The sequence below is a fragment of the Equus asinus genome, chromosome 1 (assembly GCF_041296235.1).
Source record: "Equus asinus isolate D_3611 breed Donkey chromosome 1, EquAss-T2T_v2, whole genome shotgun sequence".
NCBI classification, from domain to species: Eukaryota; Metazoa; Chordata; class Mammalia; order Perissodactyla; family Equidae; genus Equus; species Equus asinus.
This window is the reverse complement of record NC_091790.1, coordinates 97,758,978-97,782,305: the sequence shown is the minus strand read 5'-3', so window position 1 is coordinate 97,782,305 and position 23,328 is coordinate 97,758,978. Positions and strand designations below refer to the sequence as shown.

At 43.9% G+C, this 23,328-nt stretch overlaps 1 protein-coding gene across 1 annotated transcript in view; it reads left to right on the top strand.

The window, feature by feature from the left end:
- Positions 1 to 23,328, top strand: part of ABCA13 (ATP binding cassette subfamily A member 13) — a 416,147-nt gene that overhangs the window by 109,275 nt on the left and 283,544 nt on the right. Inside the window, exons 24-28 of the mRNA XM_014828402.3 lie at positions 2,833 to 3,027; positions 6,083 to 6,247; positions 7,850 to 8,027; positions 10,785 to 10,924; positions 22,141 to 22,254. Coding sequence (XP_014683888.3) covers positions 2,833 to 3,027; positions 6,083 to 6,247; positions 7,850 to 8,027; positions 10,785 to 10,924; positions 22,141 to 22,254 — 792 coding nt within the window. The remainder of the gene's footprint in view (positions 1 to 2,832; positions 3,028 to 6,082; positions 6,248 to 7,849; positions 8,028 to 10,784; positions 10,925 to 22,140; positions 22,255 to 23,328) is intronic.

Here is a 23,328-nt window from a genome sequence, read left to right as displayed (position 1 = left end):
ATGCTTCCCTATACCTCTGAGTCTAAAATTATCAGCTGGGCAGAATCAAGACCATCTTCTGAACGCTGCTCTGAACACAATTAGGGTTCCGGCAGACGCCCAGTAAACAAGCTCCTGCTCAAAATGTAAATCCCTCTCCCAGGGAACATCTTCATTTTTAAAGGGAGTCTGTGAACCCAAGTAGATATCTAATTGTCTGAGAGTGAGTGAGTGTGTATGTGTGTGCATGCCAGGCTCACAGTGGTGGGGAGCTGTCTGCCCTGGATCCCTGGCTCCCTGCCGATTTCCAAGCCAAACATGGATGCGTAGGACACACGTGAACAACTTGGCATCTGTGTGTCTGATAATTGGCCCTATCAGCCTAAGCAAAGCCTAAGTTGAAAGATGCCTGTTTGACTTTGAAAGGATTCACATATGATATTTCCAGCCCAACAAAACTGAGTGTTATCTTTGTTTTTTATTCCCCACTTGCTTCCACCTGCTTCACATGCCTTTCAAACAGAAAAAATGGACATAGTGAGATTTGAAAAAAGGTAAAGAGTAAAGTTGGGAAAACCACAGAGGGGTGGAAACAAATATGCCACAGGGCATTGCTCTTGTGTGAGGTGACTGTGGAGTTTCTGTAGGATGGCGCATGGGACCTCCCTTATTTGGTTAAAAGAGGTGTAGACAATTTTTAAGACAAATATTTTTTCCCTGGGAGTAAATTCTAAGAGATGTATTGAATATCTTCCTTCATGGGGACCACCCGTCATGCACTAGGTGATAGCGAGGGTCAAGGCTCCAGTAAACACAGAGAGACTCTTATTGGCCGGTTCTGGCTGATGCCCACGCAGAGCTCGGAGCAGCTCCTCTGGAGTCGTGGGCTTGGACGAATCCCATTTTCAAGGAAAACTTCATACAGAAGCCCGTTTTACGGACCTGATCAAAGAGGGGCTGCCCTAATCAAAGCAAAGGGTGGATGTCTATACCGCACCCATCCCACTTCCTCTTTGAAACCCCTCCCCCACAAAGGCATCTACCCTCTGCCTCTAGAGAGCAAGTTTGAAAACAGTGGCAGTAAGGAAATCTTCTTCAAGGTGTGTCTACACCATGCAAGTCCCATGTGAAAAAAGGGCTTCTTGGTTAACTAGGTATGAAAAATATCTCTTTCAAAGATTCAAAATGTACACGAGCATATTAGAGTATCCTAGCCATTTGTGATGGTTAATTTTATATGTCAACTTGGCTGGGCCATAGTACTCAGATATATGGTCAAGCACCAGCCTAAATGCCCCTGTAAAGTTATACTTTTTAGATGAGATTAGCATTTATATCAGTAGACTTTGAGTAAAGCAGACTATCCTCCATAATGTGGGTGGGCCTCATCCAATCAGTTGAAGGACTTAAGATAAAAGACTGAGATTCCCTAAGAAAGAGGGAATTCTGCCTCCAGATGGCCTTTAGGGCCTGAGCTGCAACATCAGCTTCTCCCTAGGTCTCCTGCTTGCCAAGCCCCTAGATTTGCGTGGACTAATTCCTTTAAAATAAATCTCTCTCTCTGTATATACACTTTCTGTTGGTTCAGGTTCTCCGGAGAACACTGATCAATACATTATTCCACTTCTTAATGATTTTGGGGGGCATTTTCTGGCATTATAAGTTCCTAGTAAACGAGCAAAACTCCTGTTCACAAAGGGTCTTGCTTGGCCTGAACATTTCACAGCAATCATACCCATCAGAGTATAAACATGAACAGGAGTCTGTTTGTTTGTTTGAGGAAGATTAGCCCTGAGCCAACATCTGCCACCAATCCTTCTCCTTCTGCTGAGGAAGATTGGCCCGGAGCCAATATCCGTGGCCATCCTCCTCTATTTTATATAAGTGGACGCCTGCCACAGCACGGCTTGAAAAGTGATGCGCAGGTCTGCACCCGGGCTCTGAGGAAGTCTGTTTTTTAATTTTGCTTTATAATTTATCGTATCATGAAGGGCATTAATTGAAAGTCATACCCAACAGAGGCGCAGCTCGGATCCTTACACCGTGAGATTCAACACTAACAAACTAGATATGAACACAAGTTGTCCTCAGTCCTTTCTTCTGAATTTGTTTGCTTTTTCTTTTCAAAAATTATAAGTTTGGAAATCTTGTTTTTACAATGCATTTTTTTAAAGATTTTTTAATTTTTTAATTTTTCCTTTTTCTTCCCAAAGCCCCCCAGTACATAGTTGTATCTTTTTAGTTGTGGGTCCTTCTAGTTGTAGCATGTGGGATGCTGCCTAGGCATGGCCTGATGAGTGGTGCCACGTCTGCGTCCAGGATCTGAACTGGTGAAACCCCCTGGGCTACCCAAGCAGAGCACATAAACTTAACCACTTGGCCACGGGGCCGGCCCCAGAAATCCAGTTTTTAATTTGGAAATGGAGGAGAAAGAAATAGTTTCACACTGATAATAGTGAAAAGTGAAAGCTGATCAACTGAAAGCAAAGGCTGACTGAATGTCGGAAGAAAAGGACACCTATACCTCCCATGAGAGCAGCGTCTGGGGGCTGAGGGGTGGGCGGGCATTTCGACGGGTGGCTGGGAGGAATGCAGGACGGTGGGTCTTGTACTGCTGCTTCCGTGACATCAGAAAGGGCAGATTGCTTAAATAGGCAGAGAATTTTGGGCACATTTTAGAAACATTTCCATTCAGCCTTTTTGAAATAGAACAGAGGTTGGACTCATCTATCTACAGGTAAATCCTCAGTCTTTGGGAAAATGGGCTTTCAGGGGGCTTGTCATTGAGGAAGCTGAGTCTGGGGCTTGCAAGTCAAAGGTGTATTCATGTCTGACTCTCGTGCTTTGAAACAGGTTCTCTGGAGTGGCCTCACAGTAGCTTTGTCTGGAAGATGCGATCAGGACATTCTTCGCCTCCTGCTGACATTTCCTGAGGATGAAAAATCTTGGTTTGCAACGAAAGAACTGTGTGGCCTGCCCAGAGCCAAAGTGTACTCTCTGATGGTGTTGATGAGTCAGAACCTGAACCTGAGGAATTTCATTTACAAAGTACGGGGCGTGGCAGCTGCGGGGCCTGACTCGGGTGGTGTGACATCTGCAGAGGGGCTGTGTAGACAAGTAAACTGCAGTGGGGGGCCGATAGGTACAGACCCCACAGCCACGGCCAGTCTCTGCATCTCCTGTGTGCTGGCTCCAGAGTGGGACTTAGAATCAAGGAGTGTTCAGGAGAGCTTTCGGGGGTCCTTGGAGTCAGGCCCATCAGGGCATTTGGCACAGCATTGGTGGCAATCAACTTGGAAGTCCCAACGATGAAAAACAGCACCTACCCCCGGTGCGGGGTTCCCCTCCCTTTGAGGACCACCTTCCTGGAGTACTTCTGGGGAAGCTGGGGTCTGCCAGGCCACTCTTGTGCCCCTCTGAGTCAGGAACTACTCCCGCCCCTCCTTGGCCATGATCTTCTCTGCCCCCTGTTATGTCTGGGACATACAGCCTCTGTCCTATGAGGGTGATATGCCCACCTCTGCCAGGGCCTGCCCAGGAGAAGGTATGCAGATGGAAGTGAACAGGCAGGCCCCAACCCCTGGGGAGCCAGGTTGTTACCTGCCGCCCACACTCCCACACACAGTGGGGTGAAGGCAGGGAGGGTTGAAGAAACCAAAAGATTATACCGTGTGTGGAAAAGAGGGGACAGTGGGTGGTGAGTTGGACCCTTCACAGAAGGTGCATGTGGCTGCCCACTGGTTCTCAGCTTGGTCTGCTCTTGGCTCTGCCTCTTCCAGAAGTTCCTCCATCTTCTGGCCTCTACTGTTTGAGTCTTTACTTACATTTCCAGAAACTTCACCTCTATCGTTAGGGACTGGTTTTGTTCGAAGTGGCTCCCCAGAGAGAGACTAGACAACATCTGAGCTAATCAGAGAGGCCTCGGAAGTTGAAATATGGCAAGGTGGCTTCAGGTGCTCCAAATCTGGGAGAGCAGTTTGCGGTTCAGGAAAAGGGTGGAGTGGCCATTCCAGCCCAGTTTCCTTTATGCTCTCCCTCCCTTCCGTTACTCCAAGAACCCACTGGGTAAATGCTGGACCACACACACACACACATATACACATTCTGAGAACAAATATTAATTTCCAGAACGAGTACATTTTAAACCCATAGGCAGGAGGAGAAACATTTCTGAAGTGTCCCAATAATTTGCAAGGCTACCTCTGTCCCAGTGGAATCAGTGCCTCCAGCTAACACGCAGACCAGTTTTCTGTGTGCTTGCTCACCACAGCCCCCTCTTCCAACTTTATGATATGTTCTTTGGGAAACAGATGCAGCATCGTCGGCAAATCAGTATTTTCATGACCATTCTATTATGTACACAAACGCCACCGATTTGAAACTAGTGTTCCTTAGGGTCCAAATGATTACTTTGACAAGGGCCATGAGGATAGATATTGGGTTGGAGTCAGTCTCCTAGATGCAATGAAAGTGACACCGCCATTAATAACAATAGCTCCTGTTTATTAGGAGTCTATATGCACGGCTCTAGGGAAGCTGATGCGTGATACTCAGAGATGGTAGAGCCCTCCAACATGCCCACAGCGATAGACATCAACACCAGGACTCCAGCGCAGCTTAGCTCACTCCCAAGTCCACGGACTTTCTGTTGCACTGACAATGAATTTGTGAAGCCTTTTGCAAAACACAATTCACTCTATTAATATGGTGTGTTCATCTGATCTGTAAGTGCTGTGACTCAATTCCAGTCATTCTCACCATAAACTGGGCTCGCTGGGTGCCACTTCTAAAGTGCAGCTGCAGTTAGAAAGGCGAGTAGAAAAAGTAACAAAAGCCCGCACCCTGTTTCTCCTGCCTGAGTCGTCTCTGTCGTCTTAACTGATGAGAGAACCACGTCATCATCAGCAGACGGGAAAGATGGGGAGCTGTGACCTGGTCCACATGTCAGCCTCAGAGCCAGCAGCCGTGTGGCAGGTGCAGAACTCTAACGAGCAAGAGTAAGAAGTAGTGACAGTTGGGGACTTGGCCTGAGACTGAAAAAGTGAAAATTCAGTGTGCAAATGAATGCGGAGGGAGGAGATTTGCTGCGATTCCTCCCTCCTCGTGCAAAGAGGCGGCGTTTGCCCATTTATCCAGGCATCCAGTGCGTACTTACCAAACAAGAAACACTGCTAGATGCTGTTCTGGCCCCTGCAGCTACATAAATGACCACAACAGGCAAAAATCCCCGCCTCTGTGGGATTTGCATTCTAGAATGGAGAATATGCAAATAATAAGGCAAATACAGGCTATGCCTAGTGGTGCCAGCACAAACGGGTTTCAAAGGTCACCGATATTTCCAAAGCACCCGGGTTACATTGCTGGCCCTGATGCTTTCTCACTGCGAGACTTCAGGAAGCCCTTGAATCTCTCCCAGTCAATCTCACCCACAGACAGGGCGCTAACACAGGCCGCCCAAAGGCGTTAGGAGGACGGAAATGACGTGGGCGTGTCACAAACACAAGGAAGAAGTAGGCAAATAGAAATTGTTTTGCTTATAAGAATTGTTTTATTTTGGCCTCCTTTTTAAATTTCTTTTTCCCTCCCCTCAAAGATAGAAAGAAACATTTAGAAAATGACAAACTTTCACAACAGATCACATTTGCTCCTGGCTTGCATTTTAACCAGACTGGTGCAATGGAATGTGCTCCAAAACACGGAGTCGTATGGACTCGAATAAAGAGGACTTTTTTTTTTTTTAAAGATTTTATTTTTTCCTTTTTCTCCCCAAAGCCCCCCGGTACATAGTTGTGTATTCTTCGTTGTGGGTTCCTCTAGTTGTGGCATGTGGGACGCTGCCTCAGCGTGGTCTGACGAGCAGTGCCATGTCCGTGCCCAGGATTCGAACCGACGAAACACTGGGCCGCCTGCAGCGGAGCGCGCGAGCTTAACCACTCGGCCACGGGGCCAGCCCCTAAAGAGGACTTTTATACAACACAACAAAGATGTCTCCCTAGTGAAAGAGAGAATTAAATCAAGCAACCGGGTTTTCACTGCTTAAAGGATGCTTGTGAGGGTATAAAGTATGATGTTGGTAATTTCATGTTGTGTTTTTTCCTTTGAGACTCTGATCCCTTCAGAAGCCCATGGTGTGCTCAGCTCCCTTCTGGACGTTGTCTCCAGGCTCAGCCATCTGCTTCCCAGAGCCGATCACGTCCTTTCGAACCTCTCAGAATTTCTTCACGCGTTCAAAATTGCTGCCTTGCTAGACATGCCTGACTTTCGACAGGTGCGTGCTTGGCCTAGGTCCCCCTGGGGAAATACTTGGATTTGCTGTGTCTTTGTATTTGCTCCTTTTGCTTCTATTTCTCTCTTTTTTTAAATTTATTTTTTTTTATTGAGGTGACACCGGTTTAAATGTTATATAAATTACAGGTGTGTATCATTATATTTTGATTTCTGTGTAGAAATTTCACCACTGTGTTCACCACCAAAGACTAGTTACCATCCATCACCCTACACATATGCCCTTTCACTCCTTTTGCCCTCCCTCCTCCCTCTGGTAATCACCAATCTATTCTTTGTATCTACATTTTTGTTGTTTTTGTGGTTTTATTTCCTATATATGAGTGAAATCATACAGTATTTGGCTTTTTCTGTCTGACCTTTCACCAAGGTCCATCCACGTTGTCACAAATGGCAAGATTTTGTCTTTTTTATGGCTGAGTAGTATTCCATTGTGTATATATATATATATATATATATATATATGCTACATCTTCTTTATCCATTTGTCCGTTGATGGATACTTAGGTTGTTTCCAAGTCTTGGCTATTGTGAATAATGCTGCAGTGAACATAGGGGTGCAAAGGATCTGAACAGGCATTTTCCAAAGAAGAAATACAGATGGCCAACAGGCACATGAAAAGATGTTTAACTTCACTAATTATTAGGGAAATGCAAATCAAAACTACAATGAGCTATCACCTCACACCCATCAGAATGGCTATTCTCTTCTAACATCTAAAATTTGCATGAGACCACAAAATATAGTAAGGGGAATACCTATAATGGCTCTGGAGGCAACAACATGACAAAGATCAAGGCCTGGAATTTTCCTGAAACCAGATGGAAGAGACTTTGCTGGTTCACATCTACCCATGGAAAGGTTGGGATAGTTCATGCCTTGTCTGTGAAGTCAGAAATCACTAAATCCATTATTAGCACAGATGAGATTGCAAGGACCTATTTAACTTAATTCAGAGAGCAAATTGCTTTCAAAAACCTTAAAACATTTATTTACATATAAATAACTGGCTTACAGATTACAGATCATTTGCTGTGAATACAAACACAGACTTGAATGAGGTTAGTGGCATGACATTAATTTTTGCTTGAACCCTCTCTACCTGGCATGGGGCTGACTGGGAAAAGGAGTGTGTGGAAATGTGCTGAGATGGAGGTGTGGGACAAGGGGCAGACCACAGAGTCCTCAGAGGCAAGATGTTGTATGCTCATCAGCTGAAGGATAATTTGGGTTACTGTCAAGTATCAATATTAAGACTATTAATGAGTCTGAGTTAGTGATATTGTATGGATTAATAATTTATCACTGGACAAATAAAGATTTTCTGGTATGTGTGTGGGTGTGTGTGTGAGGTGTGTATGCGTGTGACATTTGTCTCTTCTAACAAGTATTTAGGCCTGAAAACTCATTGCAGAGATTTGCATAGTATTTCAAGGACAGAAAAGACTAAGGAAGAGATTCCATACTTTGACTTTCTGAACATCTTGAATATTCACTTGGAGAAGGGACTGTCCTTTCAGAAGTCTGTGAGGGAATTATTCCAAGTCACTGTTCAATTGCAATTTATTTTTCTCATATTCTCAGGCTCCACAAAATGGCCAGAGCAGACATTCAGCCTTGGGTTCTTTCCAGTCTGTGATGAAGATGGTTTGCAAGGAGCAGGCATCTTTCCTTAGCAGCTCTAACGCATTTATTAACTTGCCCAGAGTTAATGAACTCTTGGGGGATGACAAAGAAAAATTCAACATTCCTGAAGATTCAAGTAAGAAAATAGTAATCCATATTTGTTTAGATTAATTTGAATATTGATCATTGGCCCTACTTTATACAAAATATTCTGTCTTTGTGGAAGTTGGGTACTGACAAAGATTTTTCTACCTTTACCCTCTAACCTTTGTCCTCCATTGTTAGTAAGACCACCAAACACTGGTGTGGCAGTAGGCTTTAGAGGCTCCTGGTGCCCTTGAGCACAGGCTAATTCTCTTGTCTGTGACTGCAAGGAACTGGGTCTGAATCATCTAACACACTCGAAGCCCCAGCCCCTTTGGGATTCCTGGCTTACCATAATGGTGAGGGGTCTAGCACGGAGACCGGGATCACAATTATGGTCCTTGCAAAATGGCCATCTCGTATAACAAGGAGAACTGTATGTGGCCTCCTGCAAATTTGCCTTCCATAAAGCTCAGTAGCAAATGACGGCAGGTTGAAAAGTGATTTCCTAACCCCACTTTAAGTGGATACATTTAAATTAGAAAGGCAGACTAAATACGCTGTAAGGGTTTTGGGTTTACACAGTTCAGCCCCACCAAAAAGTTGTGCGTCTTTGGCCATGGGATTTTATCTCTCTGAATCACATTAGTCTCATGTGTAACAGGGAAACAATAGTACTGACTTCATAAGGTTGTTGTGAGGAGTAATGGGGATGGTGAATATTAGCTGCTTGGCACAATGATATAAATATATCCTAGTGTATTAGTTTTTTATGCCTCACGACGAATCGCCACACACTTAGTGGTTTAGGACAACACACATTTATCATCATACAGTTTCCCCAGGTCAGGATCTGGGCATTGGTTAGCTGTGTCCTCTGCTCAGGATCTCTCACAAGGCTCCAGTCAAGGTGTTGGCCAGGGCTGGGGTCTCACCTGAGGTGTTGTTGGTAGAATTCGTTTCCTTGTACCTGTAGAGCCATGGAGACTGTGTTTTCAAGGCCAGCAGAGGCATCTCTCTGACTCTAAGTCTTCCAATCTCTTTTAACGGGTTTACCTGATCACTTAGCCAGGATAATCTCCCCTTTGGTTAACTCCAGGTCAACTTATTAGGGGCCTTATTTACATCTTCAAAATTTTTTCACCATGGCTGTGTAATATAACCATGGGCATGGCAGCCATCCTATTCACAGGTTCTGTCTGCATGACAAGGTGTGAACGGTAGGGGGCCATCTTAGAATTCTGCCTACCATACCCAAGATCTATCTTTATATATATACTTTATGCCTGGAACACACAGAGGAGTCGGTGGGATTGAGGAAAAGGAGACAGTGGGAATATGTAGAGTTGGAGGTATAGGATGAGGAGCCTGTGGCAATGTCCTCAGAGTTACCTTAGAGATGGCGTGTCAGTATGTTCATAAACTGATGGATAATTTGGATAGCTGTCAAATAAAATATAAAATAATTTAGCAGTATAGACACACATTAAGGCTATTGATATTTAATAATTTTTGTTGTCTCCTTCCCTAATCCTCATTTCTTCTTTTTTTGCATTTGAGTTTCTTGAGGATTACTAGTTTGTTCATTAAATTCAGTCATCCAATCATCCATCCATCCATCCATCCATTGATCCACTGATCCATCCTCCCATCCATCCACTCATCCAGCCATGCATCCATCCATCTAGCTAAGTGACTTGCCCAAGTTCATACAGTTCACAAGTGGCAGATGTTAGGATTCATGGTTTCAAATTTCTTGTTCTGCATGTATGTATGATTATGTCTTTTCTGAAATCAAAATTGCTACTATCTATATTAAGCTTATAATTTGAAGTGTAAGTTGTTAGAATATCAGAAAGAGCAACCTCTACAATTAATGCTTTAAAAATTCATTGTCTAGTTATGATCTTAATTTCTATTTTATAGGATTATTTCTATCAATTTTATTGCACTTGTTGAATAAACAGTATTTGCTTTTCTTTTCAAATGGAGAATTTGGGAAGATGAGAATAATAGTGGAAATAATCACAGCAGCACTCTTTATACCTTGGGTGTTATGAATCATAGTATCAAAGCTAAGATAGTATTTCCATTTTAAATGTTCTCTTAAGGGATGAAAGAACTAGTTATACTGAAATATTCATCACTAGCTTAAAACCTTATAATATTTAATTACTAATCATTATTTTGACGAAGGTTTTGCTTTCATTAGGTACCTATTGGTTTAGTCAAGTAAATCTTCAATACAAACCAACTTGCAGCACAACAATGATGAAAGCCACCATGAAGAATTGAGTTTTTGGGTGAAAACAAAGCAAAAATATATCAAAAGCAATCAGTTCAATAGTTCTGTGTAGGTACAGCAAAGAAAATTCAGTAGAGATTTACAAAGCTAATTTCATAAGAAAAACCTAATTCTTCTTTCAATACTGTGATTGTTGAAATGAAGATTTTCTAGACTAAAAACCAGATGTATTCCTTTTTTATTACTATTTTCATGTTCAGGTGTCTTTGTCATCATTTAGTACTGCTATTGATAACTTAGTTTGAAAATGCAAATGTCACACATTCCTTTCTTTCAAATTATCAAAGTGAACATGGTATCTTGAAGTTTCTTATAAGAGCCACTAACAACAGCGACAAGAAAAATTATTCTTGAATTTACTGCCCAGATTCAGAATTGTGTCATGCAAATATATATATAAATCACTCATTGCAAAGCGAGGCATCATAGATATGTAAACCAATTTCCCTATTGACCTGGATATCTATACCATGAGTAACCCATTTTTTTTTTTAATTGTGACAGCACCATTTTGCTTGAAGCTTTATCAGGAAATTCTACAGTCTCCAAATGGCGCTTTGGTGTGGTCCTTCCTAAAACCTATATTACACGGAAAAATACTGTACACACCAAACACTCCGGAGATTAATCAGGTCATTCAAAAGGTAAGTCTGAATGAATGAGGATCTTATAGACCATACAGCACTAGGTTGGGATGAAAGCTTTTAAAACATTTAGCATTATTACAATATGCATTGGATTACATAAAATGTTCTTACACTGATTACAATTTATTTGGGCCTGGGTGTTTTTCCTGTCATTGTGCAATTTGGATTTGTGGATCCCTCTCTTCGGGGACACTTTGGAGGCAGAAGGTGTTATTTGGAGTGGCTAATGCAGGGAGGACAATTAGACAGGAAGGAGGGCCACTTCAGGCAGTTCCAGGAGAGCCTGGAGAGCAAATGCTGAGCTGTTTAGCTTGGTGCACCTGGTGACTCAGGAAGTGACAGACGGAAGAATTTGCAGGTGGGGCCTGGTAAGTGACACTTTCCCAGCTGACTGCAGGCTTTCTGGGCTTCGCCCTGTGGCGGGTAAACTCAGATGAAGAATCCAAAGAGTGTGCCCAGGAGGAATTTAGACAGCCTGTGGTTTGCTGGTTTTCCCTTATGTTGCTTACGTTCTTGACCTTATTCGCTACAGGGTTTAGTATTATTCATATTTACACTTTCTTTTGAAATGACCATGTGTTTTTCCCTGGGGCCTTGTTTTCCTGTCTGACCATGGCTTATCAGGCTGCGGGCACCTTTAGGAAACTTTGCAGAGGACACAGAATGGTCTGATCCTACCATCAAACCCAAAAGAGGAGATACCACATTCTATTAGGGATAAGCTTCAAGCTTCAAATAGCATTAACTTAAAAAGTAAAAAGTTAGTGGTGGCGTGCGGTCATAGGAGCAGTTGAGTTGCTTTTGATCAAACTGGCCTTTAACAGTCCGTCTTTCCCAGCTGTGGTTGCCCTGCAGGGCTGCACATTAGCAGCCCCCGAGGGCCCTGTCCCACCTGGCCCTTAGCTCAGGGCTGCATTTGCCTCAGCTTATTGTGAATGTGTTCAATAACTTCTGTTTTTATCTTGAAAATGTCCTTTTGGAGGGGTATTTACCACAATGTATTTCTCACAATTAAATGATATTAATCTAGATGTCCTCCATGAGTTAGCTGTTCTGTTGGGCAAGAGCTCTGGCCTCCAGTTGCCGGTCCAGGGCTGTGCTTCCAGCAGTACTCAGGCCAGGCCTGGAGGCAAAGCCCATGTGATTCTGATTTCCTTAGCGCAGTCACCTTTCAAGAGCTGTGGATATTTTAGAAATTTCATAGAAAATGCCTGTAAGCACGCTCTATCTTAAATTCAAATTTAAAAGATAGATCATGAGCTTCTTTTTTACGATTATATTCTCTGTTATTACACATTAGTAGCAAGCCCTGGTGATCTAGTGGTTAAGATCTGGTGCTCTCATCATGTTGCCGAGATTCGTTTTCTGGTCAGGGAACCACACGACCCATCTGTCGGTTGTCATATTGTGATGGTTGCACATTGCTGTGACACCAAAAGCTCTGCCACTGAGATTTCAAATAACAGTAAGATCACCCATGGTGGACAGATTTCAGTGGAGCTTCCAGACTAAGACAGACTAGGAAGAAGGACCCAGCCACCCACCTCCAAAAAATTGGCCATGAAAACCCTGTGAGTAGCAGTGGAGAATTGTCTGATACAGCGCAGGAAGGTGAGAAGATGGTGCAGAAAGACCGGGCAGGGTTCTGCTGTGCTGTACACAGGGTCGCTAGGAATCAGAATCGACTTGATGGCACTAGCAAATACATTAATGTTATTGATAATATGTACTACTATAGTATTATATACTGTACTATATTCTGTGTTACAACAATCATTATGACAGCCTCTGCTTCTGAAGAGCTCACCCTGCAGAGGGGAAAGAGAAGACAAACACGGAAGAAATAATTTAGATATAATATGATGAGATTCGTTCAATGTGGCAGGGCACAGATTGGAGAGCAGCTCATCCTCCTGAACAGGATTGGAAAGGCATTTGGAGGGAGGGGGCGTGTAGGCCTCCATCCAGAAGAGGAGGGAGGAAAGTCAACCAGGACAGAGGGGTGGGGAGGGAACGCGCCTCGTGCGCCCTGGAGGGAACGCACCTCGTGCGCCCTGAGAATGATGAAGGTTTTAGAAGAATCACCAAAGTTTTCACCGGTCCTTGCTTATCCCCTTTGAGATTTTATAGGCAGTACTATGATCTGGTATCTTTTTCACTTATTTGATCTGGCTCATGACTTCACATGTAGGGGCCCTGGTTTTGTACTTAAGAAGCTAATTTTATGGCATTGTAGCTGGGATGAATTATTCTAGCGGTAAGCCAAGGCTGTTACCTTTACAAAAGTTGTCCAGTCACTAGACCACTGGTCTAATGTCCCACATGGCTGGGGGAACCTACAAGCTTTGCCACCTGTGTCGTGTGAAGCAATAGCATCTGTAAGGATGGAGTAGCCCATGTTGGAAATTATTTACTATTTAGTCTTATTCTCTCCATTACTTCCTATTAGGTGGGACCATAGGAAGTTGTCACTTTTGTAGGGGAAATATGTATAAAAATGGGTAATTTCATGTTCAAGCTGTGACACTGAAAGCAGCATTAAGAAGCATGATGCAGTGGTAAGAGCGTGCATGAGTGTTGGGAGGGCTGGATTTGGTCCTCCTCATCCTAACCACCTGTGAATCTTTGGGCTTATCACTCTCCCTTTAAAGAAGATTTTTCCTCTGTCAGTAAAATGAAAGCTTGAGAGAGATCATGATTTCCATCATCTGGGAGACTGCTCCTCCTGGGGATGCATCACAGTTGCCTGAGGCCCTTCTCCAGTCCTTCCCCATCTAGGATCTGGTACTCCCTCCCTTCGGGGATGGGGCTGTGTCCTCCTGCATCTCCCTCCACAGAGCTATGTGCAGATGGCGCTGGACGGAGTACTTCCAAGACCCCCAAGAAGCGACGGCTAAACTTAGCTTGTACTCTGAGTCTTTCAGGCTCAATATTTATGAAGGAATCAGTGGTATTTCCATGTTATTATTCAAGAGATTCCAATACATTAGTATTCTCTTTTTATTTTGTGGGTCAGATTGAGGTTGGTTTTGGCCCCACGTTGATGCAAAGATTGAAGAACAATATGAAGGCATCATTTTAGTTTTAAGAGAGATTCTAAAAGCAAAAACAGACAAAAGAGAGTGCATTCTGCAGAATATTTAGCATGCCAGAAATGGTGTTATATGTGACTCATCAGACATGTTCTCCTACCTACTGCACAGAGGGTTTAGCTGTCGCTCCCTATGGGAGGTTCAAGTTTAATGAGGTGAGACTCTTGTCATAAACTTGATCGCCCTTGGAAAAGTTATTTGAACTCTGTGCTCAAGTTCCTCATTCGTAAACTGAGGTAATATTAACTATCTTGCAGTGCAGTTTGGAGGATTAGAGAAAATATCAGAAATAATATTTAGAAAATAGTAAATGAACGTAGCTTTGGATCTTCTCTATAAACGTTATTTTCGGAAAGACATTCTGCCATTGTTCCTTGGGGGAGGGAGGAGGGCGAATGTCACCTTAGGAAGGAGCAGGAGGTGGTGACGACCAGTGGTTCTGAGCCAGTGTGGGGTTTGGTTATTTTGCCTCCAAGGGGACCTGTGGCAACATCTGGAGATATTTTTGATGTCACGCTGAGGGTGGGGGTCTACTGGCATCTAGCGAGTGGAGGCCAGAGATGCTGCTACACACCCCACAATGCACAGGCTGGCCCCTAGAAGGAAGAATGATCTGGCCCAGGATATTGGTTAATTGCTTCATGAACTTAGGGCTTCACATTGAAAAATAAAGAGGCATACAGAAACCCTCAGGAGGGCCGCTTGTTAGTCAACTGCCCCTTGGGTCCTATGTGAACTCCCCCCTAAACCTGATGCCCCCCATGCATGATACTTGAGTACCTGTGAACCCTCAGGGTCGGGGCCCGTCTCACTTATGTGTGTTACTTGTAGAACCCAGCACAGTGTGCTGAGGCACAGAAGTTGCTTGTGAAAAGCTTGTGATGAAGAATGCATTGGATGCACTGAAGTATGAAGATCTCTGTTTTCAGGGCCGGTTGGAGGAGGAGAAGATATGGCTGAAGTTGCTTTCTTAATTAAAATACTTTCCCTAAACATTGAACCAAATGTTCTTCCATATTCCTTTGGTTGCTAGAGACCACCTCTGTCAGAGCACCGAGAACATCTTTTTTCTTCTGACAACGGTTTGCTCTGAAGTTACTGAAGCACACATGAGGCTTGCCTATCAATGTGGGGTCTGCCAATCGGTGCCTGAGCAGATTTCTGGGGACCAAAGATGACAGCCTGCAGCTGGTGATGAGAAAGCTATAGGTGCCAGCTGGTCTGGGATGGCAGCATTCCAGTCTCCTTTTGGTCCAGGTGCTTTCCATAAATAGGGATTTGTGCTGGGTCATGAGCCAAAGAGGGAAAGCTGAACAGGATTCTGTCCACCATCCCATCTGGCGATCGCGGCTGCTCTGTGCTCATTGCACAGAGCTCTACTTCAGGTGAGGCGTGAGAGCCTTGGCATCCCTGCCTCAACGTCTCCAGAGCCCCAGGGTTAGTTCCTGTGGCTTCTCATCTCTGCTAGCTCCACATCTTAATAGTTTTTGTTTTGTTTTGTTAAATATCATGCTGGTTTTAAAACTGTAGTTTTTGGCATTTTAAGTGAGCTTGACATACTTAAGACATTCCATTGTGGTTTCTTCTTAGATCTTTTCATAGCATATGCATTTTTGCTGTTTCCTGAGCAGAGTGTCCATATGATTATTTTCCAGTGTATCAGTCAGGGTCCAATCAGAAAAAAACAACAGGGAAAGCTTAATATAAAGAATAATTAGGGTAACAAGGTATAAGAGTAACAAGGATTGGTTAGTGATATAAAGAGAACTCTAAAGAATGCAGCATGGCAGACACAGGGAGCAGCCTCACCCCTGGGGCTGGTAGTGCATCCAAAGAAGGAACAACACTGCAAGTGGCCTCCCCACCCAAGGTTGGGGTCCAAACCTCATTTGGAAGAGCACAGCTATGGTCAACTGGTTGGCAGAGTTCACTGAGCTGCCCTACTGGTGGTCCTTGCTGGGAAGCTGCACCCTGGGGTGCCAACAGAAGCTCTACACTTTGTGACTGTCACAGAAGCTGCACAAAGGCCTGCCTGTGGAAGCCATCTGTGGGGAGGTGCCACACCAGCAGCATCCCCTGGGAAAACACAATCTGGCATGCCTGTGGAAAGGTGTCACATGCTGCGGGCAACGTACACTGCAGGAGCCAAGCAACAGCAAAGCTGGCTGCTCAGGAAGCTGGGGGCTGGCTCTGTAAGAGCCTGCCAGATGCATCACAGTAGAATCAAGAAGAGAAAATGCTTCCTCCTTCCACGTCCCTTCAGGGTTCTCTATGGGCAAAGCTTAACATTGTGCAAGCTAGCAAAGGGCCCAACTCCATTATTGCGGAACAGGTAATGAAGGGTGAATGTGGAGTGGGGAGATGGTAATTTGACAACCAGCACAGCCAGTCATAAGCTGTTTTCTTCATTTTAGAGAAATGAGACTCTTAAAACATAAAGAGTTCCTAGAAAGCTCGTCAGTTCTCAAATGTAAGTTTTAGTGTATCGAACCTAGATTGAGAAGAGGTAGAAGGAGACCTTTGGGGGAGAATTACCTACTGTAATCCTCACGCCTCTAAGAGCTCTGTAAGCTGGGGACCTCTCCTGTGCCTCAGACCTAGGGAGGGAATTATGGGTTGTCATACCCATTTTGCAGGTGAGTCTTAGGAGTTAGTAGGCTTGTCAAGATCTCTCACCAGGTAGCAGAGATGACTTTTGAACCCAGGTCTGTTTGTTCCATTATTTTTCTCTTATATTTCATTGTATTCTCCAAGTAGGGATTCACATGTGCGTAAACTCAGCTTCTGCCCTCAGAGGAATTTACCATGGGGTGAAGGAGACACATTTCCAGTGATAGAGCGGATGCAGAGGGCAGCTTCATGTGGGAGGAGGTGGTCTCAAGCTTCCCAACTGGACTATCAGGTTATGATGGGGAGAGACTGGCTTTTAGTGGGTTCTGATTGAATCTGGGTCAAGAGAGGAGGGCAGATGGAGAATTTTTACATTTGCTCATAGCTCTGGCACTTGCGTCAACAATTTCATTGTCTCACAGGCAAATGGAACCACTGTTTATTGAACACTTACTTCTACAAGGTTCAAAGAACCATCACGGGCACTTTCCCAAATTCTCTCTCGTGTACTTCTTACAAGAACCAGGTGGGGTAGGCATTATTAGACTCATTTTATAGATTAAAAATAGTGAGGGTTAAGAGGTTTACATTCCCAAGTTTATTAGCTGGTAAATGGAAGCATGTGGTTCTATCCAAGTTTATTGGACTCTCCAGCCAGGGTTCTTTCATCAAGTTGTATTTACAGTGTTAGGTTCTCAAATAGGCAGGATCCTGTACACTACAGCTTCTTTTACGATCATCAATCTGGGATACTGAGTACCTAATTAAGCACACTGACCACATTTTTTATGGCTTTGTGTAGCAATGCATGGCATTTCATCCATCCTCAGAACTCTGACTGCCTTCAAAGGGGCACCTCTGGGAGGATGAGAGTAAAGACACAGGTCAAAGATGAACTCAAGGCTTATTGCTATTTTTATTGTTAAGTGCACATAAAGCTTGCTGATTAAGTAACTTGAATGGAAATGAGAATGCTCGGCTCTATGACACTTATCAAAGATGAAAAATGTCAGTGGCATGGGAGCTGCGCAGGACTGGAGTCTCTAAATACAGCCGGCATGGCCGGAGGTGCACAGGCCCTGCACGTATGACTGTTTATACGACTAGAGCAATGTGTGTGGGGGGACTGGAAGACCAGAGGCAGGTGGAGACTGTCTGCAGGGAGTCCTGCAAAGAGTATGGCATTCATAGCCATCATCTCTCTGACTGCAGGCATCTCATTAGTGGTCTGAAAGCAAGCCTTCAGAGGTTCCACCTGAAGCAAGGCCAACAGTGGGTGAAAATATCTGACATGGAGCATTTTATCCAGACACAGCAAAGCTGCCCAGGGAAGAAGTAACTACATTTATGGCTAGACTTGCCTGATATAATCCCCTGTAAAATGGCAGTTCCCTAAAATGTCCTATCAGTAGGTCTATGACTATACCTGTTCTGTGAAACGAGGGGATTCCCGGCCCCAGAGATGGACATCACTTTTTCATAGACGTTGGATGTCTGTGCACTTCCATCATTCTGTCCTTCAAATCCAATGCCAGGGGTTAATTAAGCTAACAACCATGAGATGGAGGGCACCGAACAGACAGACAACCACATTCAACCACTGTAAGAGACAAGTGTTATTGCTCTGTCCACTTTACAAATGAGGCCATGAGAGCCCAGACATTTCGCTCAAGGTCTCCTGGACAATTTTTGGCCAAACTGGGACACAAACTCGTGTCCTTTGACTCAAAACTTTCTTGGGCTCCTCTAGGTTATTCAGTCCTCACTGAAGGACAAACAGCAGGTAAAGGTGGTGTGGGCATTCCTTTGACTCTAGAAAGAGATGTCTACACAGAGAGGTGATGACATGAGGGGACACGGGTTTGTGTCATCCCACCAAGCCTCCCCACCATGGGTACTCTCTGAGCAGCCTCGAGATAAATCCTGTCCATTTGGGAATGGGGCTGTATGTGCCAAAATTTTAGTTAATTAATCACTGTAACAGCCCTTTAGAAAATGAGCAAAGACTATAAACATCGACTTTGCAAAGAAGGAAATAGAAACAACAACCTGAGATGGCTGTTACATATGTGAAGAGATACTCAAACTTGTTCATAATAAAAGATATGCAAATCCCCAAAATGAGATACCATATCAGAATGATAAAGTCCAAAAAATTGATAACACGTTGAGCTGGCTGAGGGTATTAGGAGGGAGACACTCTCATACATTGCTGGTGGGTGTATACTGGCATAATGTCTATGAAGACATGTTGGAAATACCTACCAGTATCAGAAAACAGACATTCACACATGAAAACAAGGATGCTTATTACATCATTGTTTATAAGCACAAGAGTTGGGAAACAACCTGTCCATCAGTAGGGAATGGGAAAATAAATCTTGGCATATTCATAAAATGGAAAACATACAGCTTACTAAAAAGAAAGAGAGATATGTAGACAGATCTCCAAGATTTACTGCCAAATGAATTTCAGGCAAGGCACAGAAGAATGTGGGTAGTAGGAGTGAAGAAAATCAGATTACAACTGTGTGCACCTGATCTTGTAAATGTACAGACAATTTCAGAGAGCCGTACAAGGAGCAGAGAGCAGTGTTTCCTCAGGATTTGGAATGGGTTCCTGAGGAACGAGCAGAAAGTCCTCTCGAATTCCTTTGAACACTTAGAATTTGGCACAGGGAGCAAAAGATGCATGTATGATAGAATCCTGGGAAGTCTTTCCACCTCGTTGTCTCGTGTTGTGCTGGATTTGTGTGTCAGCTTGAGAGGATGCAAAGCATCTGACGTGAGCCTTGCCATCCTGAGGATGCCAGCCAAGTCCCCTCCATCTAGATGCCCAGTCCAGCCATGACCTCTGTTCTCGGGCAGGTCGGTCACATGTCCTCTTTGTTTCTGGGATGACAAAGCGAACTTCCTCTCTCCTCCATCCCCTTGAGATGGGGAGGAGGGGCCTCCTTGGAGTGAAATGGGTTTGGGGAAGGAGTGTTCCTCCCTGAGTCTTGTCCTTCCTGATTCTGGCCAGGGGAGAAAAACAGATCCTCTTTCTTTTCCCTTCTCTGAATATCCTCACTTGCTTCCTTTTCAAATCTTCAACTTCCTCTGCCTCGTTCCCCTTGGAAGCGGTAAGCCAAAGGTCTGAATGCAGAGGTGCTGTAAATAAAATGATGGATGCAACAGGAAGATGAAACCACAGCTAATGTCTCGTGCTATGATCCAGTCAGCTTTTGATTTCTTTTTCTTTATTTTGTAAACAAAAAACCCCTGCAAGTAAGAAAGGTTTTGGGTATTTTCTAAAATCAGCATTTAGTAGATGGTATGTAGGTGAGACCAAAACCCAAATTATTTCTTCCAATGAGATAAAGTGAAAATAAGACTTGAAGCTCGGAATCTCAGAATCATAGCCCACTCTTGGGTTTACTCATTGTGACTTGTACCGCGCGTAGAGTGCTGGGTAACTTTATTCCCAGGTGGGTCCACATACCATCACCGGAGCCAATGCAGATGATTCCCTCACTGCGAAGTCTCCCCTGTCACCTTTAATTTTGTAGAGAAGCTATCCGAAACTACCTTAATTTTTGTTCCTTCTTAAGAAGCTTCTTGTGTACTCCTCGATGCATGTAGTACTTATTCTTTTAATTAGAATTCCAAATTTTATAAGGTGTGTTAAGCAGTAGTCTCTTTTTAATAATTTTCCTTATTATAAGAAACGCTCTTTAAATTTGCAGACGCAGGGAGTGATAGCGAGTTTTCTTCGTTCTGTGATGACTGACTCCATTCTCTGGCCCCACCTTCCTTTGGGATCTGAATCCTCTTTGGCTTAGGTCTCTGGCATATGTCCTAGATTATCTCTAATTATTCCTTTTTCTTCTTCGTCTCGTGATTCTCCTCTGAGTGCTGGACGTTGTCACAGGTCTGTTCTTCATGGAAATTTGTTCTCTTGCCGTATTCAGAACACTTCCTGGGCTGTCCCACTCTTGTTTTGAGTCCAGCAGCCTTGGTTCAGTCTTCAGGTAGCGTCTCCTCATGTCGGATCCTTCCTTCTTCATCACCCTCTTCTCTACTCTTCTTGATGTGTCTTGAAAATACAAAGCAGAGATTTTCTACATTTTTCCTATCTTGTGTTAAATCAATTCTATTGAAGACCTTTATTCTGATTCATATATTGGCCTCATCTTTTTTTTTTAATTTTTTTTTTTGAGGAAGATGAGCCCTGAGCTAACATCTGCCTCTAATCCTCCCCTTTTTTGCTGAGGAAGACAGGCCCTGAACTAACATCCCTGCTCATCTTCCTCTACTTTACGTGTGGGACGCCTACCACAGCATAGCCTGACAAGCGGTACGTAGGTCCCCACCTGGGATCTGGGCCAGCGAACTCTGGGCCGCAGAAGTGGAATGTGTGAACTTAACTGCTGTGCCACCAGGCCAGCCCCCATTGGCCTCATCTTTTGACTAGAAGAATCGTTTCATACACCCACTGGTATTTTCCTCTGCTTGTGCGTCCTCAGAAGTAGAGGATCATGCTTCCCCAGGGGCAGCAAATAACACAGATATTGTGTGAATCCAAATCCCTCAGGTTCATAGGAAGGCAGAAGGGAGAAGTTTAGGACTGCTGCAGCTTTCCCACACTGTTTCACGCGTCCGGCTGCCAAGCAGAGTGGGAGAGAGGCCAGACCGGGAAGGGACGGAAGCCCCGCGAGGCCAAGGTGCTCCAGCTTCGCACCCAGGGGGAGCGTGTGTCCAGTCCTGGGGCTGGGAGCCAGAACGGTCAGGCCTCTCTTTTCTGTGGTGGCTGCCTTTCTGCTCCCAACCTGGTATGACCCGTGCCATTATGAGGGTCTCCTCATGACCCCAGGGAGATGTGGTTGAACTCCCAAGCCCTCTTTAATCCTATGTCTTTGACATTTAGACTATTTTCAGTGTTAAAAATATAATAATGTTGTAATAGACATCTATATAGCTTTCTTTAAATTATTTCCTTAGGATAGAGTCTTTTTATCTTTAGAGAAAAAGGCATTGGCATTTTCTCTGGGTCAGTAACTATGAATATTTTTGTAAAATTATTTTCAAAAATCTTATGCTAATTTGCTCTGCCAGCAGCAATAAATGAATAAATACAACTAGTTTTATTCTATCCTCAATAGTGTTGGGTATCCCAAAGCAAATACACAGATATCAGTCGAGAATGTATTTTTGAGGACAAACATTGTTTTATTTTGCCAATATGTATTGGGGACATCTGCTGTTTCTGATTGTGAAATAAACACTGCAGACACTATGGTGAACAGGTGGGGACAGAGTCTGGAAGAGAGGCCCTTAGGTATGAGGGCATTGGAACCTGTCACCTTGTCTGGGGAGGTGTCGCCAGCCTGCAGGTGGTGATGGCAGATCTTTGCTCTGATCGCCAATCACTTTAATGCTTTTCTCCCTGTTGTAGCTGCCAGGGCGCTGAAGAATCTTTGTAATGCAACCCAGCTGAACTAGAGACATAACCAAATATGCTTTATTTTGCAGGCTAATTATACTTTTTATGTTGTGGACAAGCTAAAGACTTTATCAGAAACATTGGTGAAAATGTCCAGCACTTTTCAGAGCAGTGGAAATGGCCAGATGCTCAACCAGCTGCAGGTAAGTCGTGGCCCCCTTTGCCACCTTGGGCTGGGGGAGCACCTGGTAGGGCATTTCTGGGAAATCAGAGTGACCCTTTGGAACATTCTACAGAGTTCCCTCTGGTATGGTTTTATCCCAGTTGAGTAGTAATATTGACATAAAATTGGATATGTATGAAAACTTTTTTAAATGATTAAGTGTTCTACCCACGCAAGATGTTACCATTGTGAGAATGATTAATGATTTATTAACATTTACCTGTGCCTTAAATTCCATAATTTAAATGGATGTGGAATTCCATACCAATTTTTTTGGTGGTTTGCATACTTTTCAACTGTAGGCCTATTAAAATGATCAATTATCATTCCGTGATATTCTGTATAGACAATGCAATATATTCCAAAATATTTAGGCTGTGCTTTAAAATGGCCCAACTCCTTCAGAGCCTCACAGTAGTTAACACAAAACTTTAATAAAGGAAGGTCACATAGTAACTTTTGGGGGCATTGGTGTAGCTCTAACTTATCTAAAGTCTGATAGCATGAGAAACCATGCCTGCATTTGTATTCTTGTTTGGCTTATTTCTAATGCACCAGACGAGTAGTTCAAGGCGATTCAGAGTGTGGACTTGAGACCCGGATTGTCTGGGTTTGATTCCCAGCCCTGCCCCACCACTGCTGTGTGAACTTGGACTGGTCACTGAACTTCTCTGTGCCTTGGGTTTCTTACCTGTGAAGAAATAGTAGTGACGATGAGCTGTAAATGACTTAGATTTGGTAAAAGCACTTGGAATAGTGTTTGGCACACAGGAAATGCATCTGTGTTGGGTCCTCCCAGAAGTCAATGCTATGAAAGAGTTACATGTGCAAGGATTTTATTATGGGAAATGGCTGTTAGAGCAGAGAAAGAGGGAGCCTGGCAAGGCTGGGAGTGTGGTCATCAGACAGCCATGCAGGTCTCACCCTGAGGGGAAGAGAGGGAGAGAGTTCGGGTGGGAGCAGCCTAGATGGCCCTGTCATTTAGTGAATGTATCGTCATCGAGCTAAAGTCAGTTATCAGTGGGAGAGTCTTGTGGCTCCTGGGAATGGGCCT